At 48.9% G+C, this 11,825-nt stretch overlaps 2 protein-coding genes across 3 annotated transcripts in view; both read right to left on the reverse strand.

Moving 5' to 3' along the window:
* SNUPN (snurportin 1) overlaps positions 1–747 on the reverse strand; it is a 43,004-nt gene extending 42,257 nt beyond the window's left edge. The window contains exon 1 of one of the 2 annotated variants that reach the window (XM_011973702.1): positions 518–747. The gene's annotated coding sequence lies outside the window, so the exon portion shown is untranslated. Of the gene's footprint in view, positions 1–50 lie in introns of both variants that reach the window. The other variant, XM_011973703.1, reaches the window with a different exon arrangement.
* Positions 748–10,871: 10,124 nt separating this feature from the next.
* The window catches only part of IMP3 (IMP3, U3 small nucleolar ribonucleoprotein), a 10,518-nt gene continuing 9,564 nt past the window's right edge, over positions 10,872–11,825 (reverse strand). The window contains exon 4 of the mRNA XM_011973712.1: positions 10,872–11,823. Coding sequence (XP_011829102.1) covers positions 11,398–11,823 — 426 coding nt within the window. The 3' untranslated portion in view covers positions 10,872–11,397. The remainder of the gene's footprint in view (positions 11,824–11,825) is intronic.

Below are 11,825 nucleotides of genomic sequence, written 5' to 3' on the forward strand. Positions count from 1 at the left end.
ATCACCTGCCCTGGGCGAGCTGGGCCCGCCCCCTCTAGCGGCTGCCGCACCGCTGGGCCCACAGGCCTCGAGCCCTGAGTTTCCGGCTCCTCCCTACTTTGCGAACGCTGGGAGTTCCGTTGCCTGCAGGCCGTTACTTCCGCCTTCAACGGCTGGCGCATTTCCCAACGGCTAGGGTGGGGGCCCTCCTGCATTTGCTTTGCACTGTCCGGGACCCTTCCTGCAAGATGACTTGACCAGGCCGAGGCCTCCCTCCTGAGCACAAGCTCTCGGGGCTCCTTTCGCCAATGGGAGGAGGCTGATCTTGCGGCCCGGCATTCAAGGCCCTGGGTCCTGCCGCCTCCCGCAGATGCTCCCGGGTCTTAGGGCTGCACCTGGAGTCCCCTTCCCCCTCCTGCGCCCGTCCTTTTAAACGGACAGTGCCAATTGCGTGGATTACTCCTCCTAACCCCTCACACCCAAGTTTCAGACACAGACCTTCGCTCCCGCACTTGCCCTTACAAAAACAGATACATACCCCGATTATTGCCTGTTTGCTGCTGTTGCCAGCTTCTTTCTCACTTGGCTGCGGGCTGAGCAATGGCAGGGACCTGGCTTGATTCCTACTTAAGTAGCCAGAGTCCAGCATAAGGGATGGTGCTCAGTAGACCCTGGGTGAAGGAATGATTGAATTGGTGCAAGAGATTAGGGGAAGCGGCAGAGATTTAGGAGATTCAGTCCTACCAGGGTGTAGCCTCTGCAAGTCGGGACGGCTGAGATTACAATTTTAAAACAATATTTATTGAATGCTTACATTCACCCACACCCTGCTTCACACCCATCATCTCATTTAATTTTTTTCCTTTTTTTTCTTTTTTAAGCCAGTAGATATTAACTCTCAATCATGACATGAAGAAGTAGACACACTGAAGCTCAGAGAGGTTAAGTAATTTGGCCAAAGTAACACAACTTTCAAGGATAATGTTTGAATTTGCTGAATGTTTGATGTATAGAGAAGTTGACTACTAACATATGACAGAAGCAAAGTATCCACCTGTGGCACATTTTTTAGTCCAGGGAATGCTAAGATGTGGACTTGTGTATTTCATGCACATTACACCATACATTCAGACTAAAAATAACAGGAAATTAGGCTGATGAAAGACTACTACTAGACTGGTAAAAAGGGTGCTGGGGCCCTCGAAGGCCAATTTTTTTGGACCTGAGATTTCATTTAGGTGGCTCTTTCAGTGGCCAGGCTGAGCAAATCTGTCCACTAGGGTATTTATTTGGTGCATCCACGAATAAAAGCTCATGTCTGCCTGATTTATGAGACTGACAAAAAAAGAGAAGCCCAGGGCCTGACTTCACTAGGGAATTTTGACACACAGGATATTAGGTATTTTGTATCCAAACAACCATCCCTTACAACCACGGAGGTCACATCTAATGGTCAGGACTGCACAGAAGAGAACAAAGACCCTAAACATTGGAGGAAAATAGACTGAGACTGAGAAGTTCCCAAATTCATGCATGGAGGTCCAGGAGAAAGGTTCTAGTTCCTCACTTAGCTGAATAACTTCCCGTATCACTGAAAAAACAAAACAAAACCAGGCCAGGCACAGTGGCTCACGCCTGTAATCCCAGCACTTTGAGAGGCCAAGGTAGAAGTAGCCCATGAGTTTGAGACCAGCCTGGGCAACATGACAAAATCCAGTCTCTACAAAAAAAAATTAGCTAGGTGTAGTGGTGTGAGTCATGATCCCAGCTACTTTTGGAAGGCTGAGGTGGGAGGATCACTTGAGCCCCGGAAGTCAAGGCTGCAGTGAGCTGTGATTCTGCCACTACACTCAGCCTGGAGACCCTGTCTCAAAACAAACAAAAACCAGCGCACCTGGCCCAGGGGTTCATTTAGAGCCAGTGGGTGTTTCAGAAGGGGCTACCTCTGGAATCTCAGCTTCAGAATGTTGGCCACATACACACACTGTGTTTAACGGCTTTAAATCAATTAATTTAAGAAAAAAAAGCCTGACTACATGTATTTAAAAGGGCAACATTGGCCAGATGTGGTGGCATATGCCTGTAATACCAGCACTTTGGGAGGCCAAGGCAGGCGAATCACCTGAGGTTAGGAGTTCGAGACCAGCCTGACCAACGTGGAGAAACCCCGTCTCTACTAAAAATATAAAATTAGCCGGGCATGGTGGTGCATGCCTGTACTCAGCTACTCAGGAGGCTGAGGCAAGAGAATCACTTGAACCCAGGAGGCAGAGGTTGTGGTGAGCCAAGATGGTGCCATTGCACTCCAGCCTGGGCAACAAGAGTGAAACTCGTCTCAGAAAAAAAAAAAGTAATTGCAGTTTTTGCCATTAAAATTAATGGCACCAACCTAATATAATCTTGCTAGATAGATGTGGATGTCTGCAGAAAGCTGTAAGTCTGGAGACTTTATAAAAATCAGAGATTAGCAAGTGTCGAAGTGACACTATTAGCAAGTCACACTAATAGAATTTTTCTTTGATGTAATCAGAAAAATTCAAAGAGGACAGAAGAGGGAAGAACCACTTTCTCACTCTATTATTCAATGACATTAAAGTGGAATCTGTGTATCCCTTAAAATCTTCTAGTTGCCCATGGGCAGGAGAATCCTTACCTAGAGAAGAGGAGGTTGAGAGCAGGAAGGTGTCCAGCCCAGAGAGGAAGTGGAGGGCGGTAAGATCACAGAGGCAGCTGGGACACAGGGGCAGGTAAGGGCCTGCAGGCCACAGTGGGGAGTTTGGATTTTACCTCCATTGCTGAAGAGGTTTTTTTTTGGGGGGGGGGGCTGCAGAGGGGCTTTATTTTTGTTTTTGAGACAGATCTTCCTCTGTCGCCCAGGCTGGACTGCAGTGGCATGATTTCTGCTCACTCCAACCTCCATCTCCCGGGTTCAAGCAATTCTGCCCCATCCTCCTGAGCAGCTGGGATTACAGGCATGCACCACCATGCCTGGCTAATTTTCATATTTTTAGTAGACATGGGATTTCACCATGTTGGCCAGGTTGGTCTCGAATTCCTGACCTCAGGTGATCCGCCCCCCTTGGCCTCCCAAAGTGCTGGGATTACAGGCATGAGCCACCATGCCTGTCCGCAGATGAGGGTTTTTAAATAGTTATGAGATAGCAGATTCCGGCTTTAGTGAGCTCTCACTGGCTGCTTGGTAGAGAACTGAATGTAGGCAACTAAGTGTGGAGGCCTGGAAGTCAGTGAGCAGACCTGGCATGAAAGTATGTTGGGGGATGTGATAGGAAGTAGCTGGATTAAGATATAATCTAGAAATAAAACCTGGACATTTTGTTACTCTTTTTATTGAGATGGAGTCTTACTCTGTTGCTCAGGCTAGAGTGCAATGGTGTGATCATAGCGCACTGCAGCCTCAATCACATGGGCTCAAGTGATCCTTCCACCTCAGTCTCTCAAGTAGCTGGAACTACAGCTGCATGCCACCACACCCAGCTAATTTATTTATTTATTTATTTGAGACGGAGTTTCACTCTTTTTGCCCAGGCTGGAGTGCAATGGCGCAATCTCAGCTCATTGCAACCTCCACCTCCTGGGTTCAAGCAGTTCTCCTGCCTCAGCCTCCTGAGTAGCTGAGATTACAGGCATAAACCACCATGACTGGCTAATTTTGTATTTTTTAATGGAGATGGGATTTCTCCACATTGGTCAGGCTGGTCTCAAACTCCTGACCTCAGGTGATCTGCCCACCTTGGCCTCCCAAAGTGCTGGGATTATAGGCCCGAGCCACTAGGCCCGGTCTAATTTATTTTTTTAGAGACGAGGTTTAGCTATGTTGCCCAGGCTGGTTTTGAACTCCTGGGCTCAAGAGATCTTCCTGCCTTGGCTTCTCAAAGTGTTGGGATTACAGGTGTAAGCCCCATGCCTGGCCAGTTTATTACTCAAAAAATAGGGGAAATTAGCAAGAATTATACATGCGTCCTAGTCTAGTCCCCAGCCAAGACTTTCCCCTTGAGGTTTATTAGATCTGAGAGAAAATAGGAAAGGGAACAACTTCCTCCCTAACTCGATGTTGTTAAAGGCCAAGGCCATGCACTGTCTAAGTCATCCTGAGGACCAGTGCTTCTCATTGGCCACTTGGAGACACCTTGTAGGACAGTAAAGTCAGTTATGGGCCGGGCGCGGTGGCTCACACCTGTAATCCCAGCACTTTGGGAGGCCGAGGCGGGCGGATCATGAGGTCAGGAGATGGAGACCATCCTGGCTAACATGGTGAAACACCGTCTCTACTAAAAAATACAAAAAATTAGCTGGGTGTGGTGGCAGGCGTCTGTAGTCCCAACTACTCGGGAGGCTGAGGCAGGAGAATGGCATGAACCTGGGAGGTGGAGCCTGCAGTGAGCTGAGATTGCACCACTGCACTACAGCCTGGGCGACAGAGCGAGACTCCGTCTCAAAAAAAAAGTTATGGCTGGTCGCAGTGGCTCACACCTGTAATTCCAGCACTTTTGGAGGCTAAGGCAGGTGGATCACGAAGTCAGCAGTTTGAGACCAGCCTGGCCAATATGGTGAAACCCCATCTCTACTAAAAATAGAAAAATTAGCCAGGCATGGTGGCAGGCGCCTGTAATCCCTGCTACTCAGGAGGCTGGGGCAGAAGAATCACTTGACCCAGGAGGCAGAGTTTGCAGTGAGCCAAGATTGTGCCACTGTACTCCAGCCTGGGCAACAGAATGAGACTCCATCTCAAAAAAAAAAAGCAGCAGCCAATTATGCTAGGAGGAAGCAGCAGATGTGAAAGGGTGGCAAAGTCAGGCAACAAAGGGAGTCACAGGAGCCAGGCTGCAGAAGCTATAGCCACACGGGACCCTAAAGCTTAAGGGAGCCAAACCTCTTCCCTACTCCCACCGCCCCCCACCCCACCCCCATTCCAAGGTCCCTGAGCCAGTCCTGGGTGAGAGGAATCATGAAAGTGGTTAAGGGTTAAGGTCTTGGGCCCTGGAGCTAGATGGCCTAGATCCAAATCCAGACTCAGTTACATGCTGGCACGGTTGCCTGGGTTTGTTATTTCACCCTCTGTGCTCAGTTACCCTCTCTGTAAAATGTGGTTAACAACAGCACCTAGCTCATAAGGTTGTTACGGGGTTCATTGAGCTAATCTAGGTGAGGTGATTAGACTAGTACCTGGCACAGAGTAAGTCTTTAAAAATGCTGTTTTGTTAGTCTTTAACTTGTTATAAAATAACCTCTCCATGACTGATTTACTTATATCTACAATAAATAAATTGACGCCTACTTAGGTGAGCCCAAGAGAATCTCTTCCCTGCAGACAAAAGTGCTTGCCCAGACTTGAGGGGAAATAGTTTGCCCGGGTTAGGTACAGGCAGAGGGTGAGGATTTTAATCCAGACTTTCAGCCCTTATGGACTCCAAAATCCCTGATTTTTTTTTTTTTTTTTTAGACGGAGTTTTGGTCTTGTTGCCAAGGCTGGAGTGCAGTGGCACGATCTCAGCTCACTGCAACCTCTGCCTCCGGGGTTCAAGTGATTCTCTTGCCTCAGCCTCCTGAGTAGCTGGGATTACAGGCGCACGTGCTACCATGCCTGGCTAATTTTTTGTATTTTTAGTAGAGATGGGGTTTCATCATGTTGGCCAGGCTAGTCTCAAACTCCTGACCTCACATGATCCATCGCCTTGGCCTCCCAAAGTGCTAGGATTACAGGCGTGAGCCACTGCGCCTGACTTTTTTTTTTTTTTTTTTTTTAATTTTATTTTATTTTGAGACAGGGTCTCACTCTGTCACCCAGGCTGGAGTGCAGCAATGTGATCTTGGCTCACTGTAACCTCCACCTCCCAGGCTCAAGCAGTCCCCTGATCCCAGCCTTCCAAGTAGCTGAGACTACAGGTGCTTGCCCCCACACCCAGCTGATTTTATTTTATTTTATTTTTTTAGAGACGGACTCTTGCTCTGTTGCCCAGGCTGGAGTGCAGTGGTGTGATCTCAGCTCACTGCAACCTCCGCCTCCCGGGTTCTAGCAATTCTCCTGCCTCAGGCTCCCGAGTAGGTGGGATTACAGGTGCACACCGCCACGCCTGGCCAATTTTTTGTATTTTAGTAGAGACAGGGTTTCACTGTGTTGCCCAGGCTGGTCTCAAACTCGTGAGCTCAGGCAATCCACCAGCCTCAGCCTCCCAAAGCGCTAGGATTACAGCACTTAGAGCGTTTACAGCACTTTCAGCCACTGCGCCTGGCCTGATTTTAGTATTTTTAGTAGGGATGGGGTTTCGCCATGTTGCCTAGGCTGGTCTTGAACTCTTGACTCAAGCAATCCACGCACCTTGGCTTCCCAAAGTGTTGGGATTATAGGCATAAACCTGGCCAAAATCCCTGATTTTTATCCCATGGACCCATGGAATGTTACCCGCCCTGTAATTTTTTTTTTTTTTTTTTGGGAGATGGCGTCTTCCTGTGTTCCCCAGGCTAGAGTGCAGTGTTGAGATCACAGCTCGCAGCAGCTTCTACCTCTTAGGCTCAAGTGATCCTCCCACCTCAGCCTCCCTGAGTAGCTGGGACCATAGGTGCATGCCACTAAGCCCAATTACTTTTTTTTTTTTTTTTTCCCTGTAAAGACAAAGTCTTGCTATGTTGCCTAGGCTGGTCTCAAACTCCTGGGCTCAATCCTCCCACCTCAGCTTCCCAAAGTGCTGGGATTACAGGCGTAAACCACTGCACCTGGCCCCTGCCTTATATTTTAAGGGGTCTACTTTCACTCCTGATTTTCAGCTCATTTGCTGAATGAGTGAGTGATTTGGTTCATCTCTGCTGAGACTTTGCCCTTCCATGCAGGGAAGCAGCCTGGCCCCAGGTAGGGGGGGAATGTCCTTTACAAACTGCCCAGGGACTTCAAAGTTGGGACCCACTCTTGAATTTTTTTTGGGTTTTCTTTGAGATGAAGTTTTGCCCAGGCTGGAGTGCAATGGCCTGATCTCGACTCAGTGCAACCTCCACCTCCTGGGTTCGAACGATTCTCCTGTCTCAGCCTCCTGAGTAGCTGGGATTATAGGGGCCCACCACTATACCAGGCTAATTTTTTGTATGTTTAGTAGAGATTTCTTTGTATGTTTAGTAGAGGTTTCTCCATGTTAGCCAGGCTGGTCCAGAACTCCTGACCTCAGGTGATCCACCCGCCTCGGCCTCCCAAAGTGCTGGGAATATAGGCGTTAGCCACTGCACCCAGCCTTTCTTGGATGTTAAAACCAAGGTTTGTCCTAAAGATTGCACAGCTTTCCGGAGCCAGGGCTGGGGATTGTTGGGGCAGCAAAGCACCTCTAAATTCTTTTCTACTTTGCAAGTGTTGACAGCACTCTTTCATATCCTTTTCTCTAAATCAGAAACAGAGCAGAAACTAGAGCCATCTCATCCTGCCTCTTCCTATCATAGAAGGGAGATGGAGGGAGGCCTAGAGAGAGAAGGAGAAGCTTATGCCCCTAGTCCCACAGCAAGTCAGAGGCAGGCAAGACCCCTTTTCCCTGAAGCCCCTGCAGCCTCTCTGCCCCTCTGGTGCTGGAATAGGATGCAGCATCTGTGTGACGTTTGCTCTGTGCCAAACACTGGGCTAGGAACAAGCCCTGTGCTTTTCAAAGTGTGGTCCCCTGACTAGCAGCACCAAAATCACCTGGGAACTTGTTAGAAATGCAAATTCTCAGGTCCACCCCAGACCTCCTGAATCAGAAACATGAAGGGGGCCGGGCGCGGTGGCTCATGCCTGTAGTGCCAGCACTTTGGGAGGCCAGAGGTGGGCGGATCACGAGGTCAGGAAATCGAGACCATCATGGCTAACATGGTGAAACCCTGTCTCTATTAAAAATACAAAAAATTAGCCTTGTGTGGTGGCGGGCGCCTGTAGTCCCATCTACTCGGAATGCTGAGGCAGGAGAATGACCTGAACCCGGGAGGCGGAGCTTGCAGTGAGCTGAGATCCAGCCACTGCACTCCAGCCTGGGCGACAGAGCAAGACTCCGTCTCAGAAAAAAAAAAAAAAGAAAGAAAGAAACATGAAGGGAGTGGAGACAGCATTTGTTTTCACAATCTTTCCCCAAGGTTCAAATGTGGCATGCTCAAGTTTGAGAACCACTGCTCTAAGCCATAGTAGGCTCACTCCCGGTGTAACTGAGTGGCTAAAATTGTAGAACCCGGAGCCAGAGGGAATTAGGTGCAACCTGCCTCCATCACTAACTCTGTGACTCAGGTAAGCTATTATCTTTGAGCTTTAGTTTTGTCAGCGATAAAATGGCCACAATAATAGTGCCCATAAGGTTGTTGTGAGGACTACATGAGACAGCACAAAGCCTAGGGCGTAGTAAGCACTGTCGGGGTAGCCATTATTAGCTAGCTGAGTGATTATTTATTTATTTTATTTTTTATTTTTTTGAGACAGTCTTGCTCTGTTGTCCAGGCTGGAGTGCAGTTGCACGATCTCGGCTCACTGCAACCTCTGCCTCCCGGGTTCAAGCAATTTTCCTGCCTCAGCCTCCCAAAGTGCTGGGATTACAGGCATGAGCCGCCATGCCTAGCAGATTTTTTTTCTTAAGTCTAAAGCTTTTATTCTTGTTTTATTTATTTATTTATTTAGAGACGGAATCTCACTCTGTTGCCTAGGCTGGAGTGCAGTGGCATGATCTCGGCTCACTGCAACCTCTGCCTCCCAGGTTCAAGCTATTCTTCTGCCTCAGCCTCCCAAGTAGCTGGGTTTACAGACATGTGCCATCACATCCGACTCATTTTTATATTTTTGCTAGAGATGGGGTTTCACCATGTTGGACAGGCTGGTCTTAAACTCCTAGCTTCAAGTGATCTGCCTGCCTCGGCCTCCCAGAGTGCTGGGATTGCAGGCATGAGCCACCGCACCTGGCCTGAATTTTGAGGTTTTTATCTGCTTGGGTCATGGGTGCAGGGTCCAATTACTCCAAGGGGGCTGATCTATCTGCCATGCCTTGTGGGTCTGGAGGGCCACAGGGGTCCTGCCTTGTACAGTCACTTTCTTTTCCTCCATGAGATCCACAATCTTGGGAGTCCTGAGGATGTTCCTCCAAATGGGCAGACTATGCCCAGCCACCAGAGCTGGAGAGCAGGATTCTCTCTCCTTCCACTTCTAAAGGGACAGCACTGAAATAAACATGGCCTCTGAAGTCACGTGAGACTGGACTTGAAACCTAGCCTTGGACAAGTTCTTATTCCAATTGTTTCCCAAACTGAAGTTATAGATACCACCAACTACCTTGCAGAGTTGTTGGTAAGAGTGAATGGCAGCCTAGCATTAGCAGGGCCTAGATGAGAGTTCGTTCCCTTCCTAACTTGAATATCACCTTTTCCTTAAAGCCTTCCCAGTACAATGTTTGCTCCCTCCTCACACCTTTATACAGCATCCTGTGGAGACCGATCACATTGTCTAGTGCTGCTGCTTTTCCCTGCTGGTTTGTAAATTCAAGTTCAGAGACTCTTTCTGAACTCTGACACACACCAAGGGCTGGGTGTGCTGATACTGACACAGTCCCAGTCCATTGCTTACTGGCTATATAATCTTTGGTAATTTGACCCATCTCTGCCTCAGTTCCCTCATCTGAAAAGTTGAGAATTGTGTTTTCCACTTTATAGGATTGTGGGGAGGTTGAAATGGGCCAATACAGGTGGTGCACTTAAAAATGGGGCTGACATATAGCAGAAGTACTTGGTATGACATCATCCCATGATGTAGTAAGTCCCCTTCTCTACATCATTTCTTCACCAAATGCTGCCTCACCTGGGGAAGCGAACAAGGAACGCCTAAAAGTCAATCCACTGATCTCAGCATCCTATTTATTGTCCTTTTAGAGGACCTGGCCAAGCACGGTGGCTCACACCTGTAATCCCAGCACTTTGGGAGGCTGAGGCAGGAGGATTGCTTCAACTTAGGAGTTTGAGATCAGCCTGGGTAACATGCCAAAACCCTGTGTCTACAAAGATTAAAAACTAGCCAAGTGTGGTGGCACATGCTTATAATCCCAGATACTGGGGACGCTGAGGTGGGAGGACGGCTTGAGCCCAGGAGATCGAGGCTGCAGTGAGCTGTGACAGCTCCACTGCACTCCAGTCCGGGCCTTGTGTGAAAAAAAAAAAAAAGAAAGAAAAGAAAAAATAATAAAGAAATCTTGAGTAAAACTTGGTAGTCTCCCTTCTAATTCTCTATCACTGCTGTCATCTAAATTTTCAGGAACCTCCCAGGCCACTTCTAACCGCTAGATGGCCAAGCTACAGGGTGATTATTTCCTTAGGCAAGCAAACATCCCAGCCCTCTAATACGGTATTTCCTGGGGCTGGAATATCAACAGGAAGTTATGTGAGGAAGAGCTCTGCCAAAACACTCATTCCAAGGAAGGGACTGGTAAAGTGACAAATTTGCCCAATCCTGTACAACATCCTGCATCCTCCACATCTGGCCCCTGTTGCACATCTCATCCATAGGCAGGTCGCTCGCTGCTGACCCTATTCTTCTCTGGGCTCCTAGGACCTATAAATATGACTCTATATAAGAAAACCAGAGTCTGGGCACAGTTTGCTCACGCCTGTAATCCCAGCACTTTGGGAGGCCGAGGCGGGCGAATCACGAGGTCAGGAGTTCCAGACCAGCCTGGCCAACATGGTGAAACCCTGACTGTACTAAAAATACAAAAATTAGCCGGGCGCGATGGCGGGTGCCTATAATCCTAGCTACTCGGGAGGCTGAGGCAGGAAAATTGCTTGAACCCGGAAGGCGAAAGTTGCAGTGAGCCGAGATCGCTCAACTGCACTCCAGCCTGGGTGACAGAGCAAGACTCCATCTCTAGAGAAAATAAAGGAAAACCAGACAGATTAAAAAGTTGCACTTACAAAGCAGTTGGGGCATTTATTGGCATTTAAACAAGGGAGGAGATCCTGAACACTAGTCTCGCTCAGTTTATAAAAACTTAAGGCCAAACTCTCCATCATCTGTACACAGCTTAACCACGGCCAGGAGCAAGAATTGGAGTTAAACGAATTGAACCAGTCCAACTACAAGACTAGATAAAGGGAAACAGGGCGTAGGGATTTGCGGTTTTTCCTTTTAGATTACAAAGTTTCCAACACAAGAAGCCAACAATACCCCAGTGCAGCACCAACTTACTTCCCACTGCTTTCCAAGGCAGAGTCAATTAATAATCAGTAGTCCAAGTTCTAAGAACTTTTCCTGGAAAACAAGGACGCACCTCCCGTGGCTCTATGCAAGGCCTGCCACTGATGAATCAAGTTCTTAAGAACCTACGACCATCTGACACCCTTGGGGAAAGCACCCTCATAGAATCTCCAGAATCAGGCCTCAGTTTTCCCATCTGTAAAAGACAGCCATGGAAAGTGGAAGATCCGCTAGGCTTCCAGATCGAAGTCATCGCGCTCCTCATTGTACTCCAGCACGTGCCGCTTGATCTTGGACGAGTCCACCCAAGTGACAAAGTCCTCCATGCTGCGCGTGACAAGGAAGGCGGGGTCGGTAACCACATCAGGGCCCACGCGTACGTGCCCTTGCTCCACAAAGGCTACGGCAGCCTGAAGGTGCTGCGCCATGCGCAGCTTGAGGAGCACGGTGGGAAGGCGGCGGCGGCAAAAGGACGAGGCCGTGACGAAGTCGCAGAGTTCTAGCGAACCGCGCGTGGGCACCAGGCCGAGAGCATACAGCTTGTCCAGCAGCGCGGCCGAAGCGCGCACGCGGAACTGGTCGCGTTCGGGCAGGTCGCGCAGGCGCCGCGCCAGTTCACGGACCGCACGGCTCAGCTGGTTGTAGCGCGTGTAGTCCT

This window comes from Mandrillus leucophaeus, unplaced genomic scaffold (assembly GCF_000951045.1).
Source record: "Mandrillus leucophaeus isolate KB7577 unplaced genomic scaffold, Mleu.le_1.0 Scaffold1395, whole genome shotgun sequence".
Taxonomy (NCBI): Eukaryota; Metazoa; Chordata; class Mammalia; order Primates; family Cercopithecidae; genus Mandrillus; species Mandrillus leucophaeus.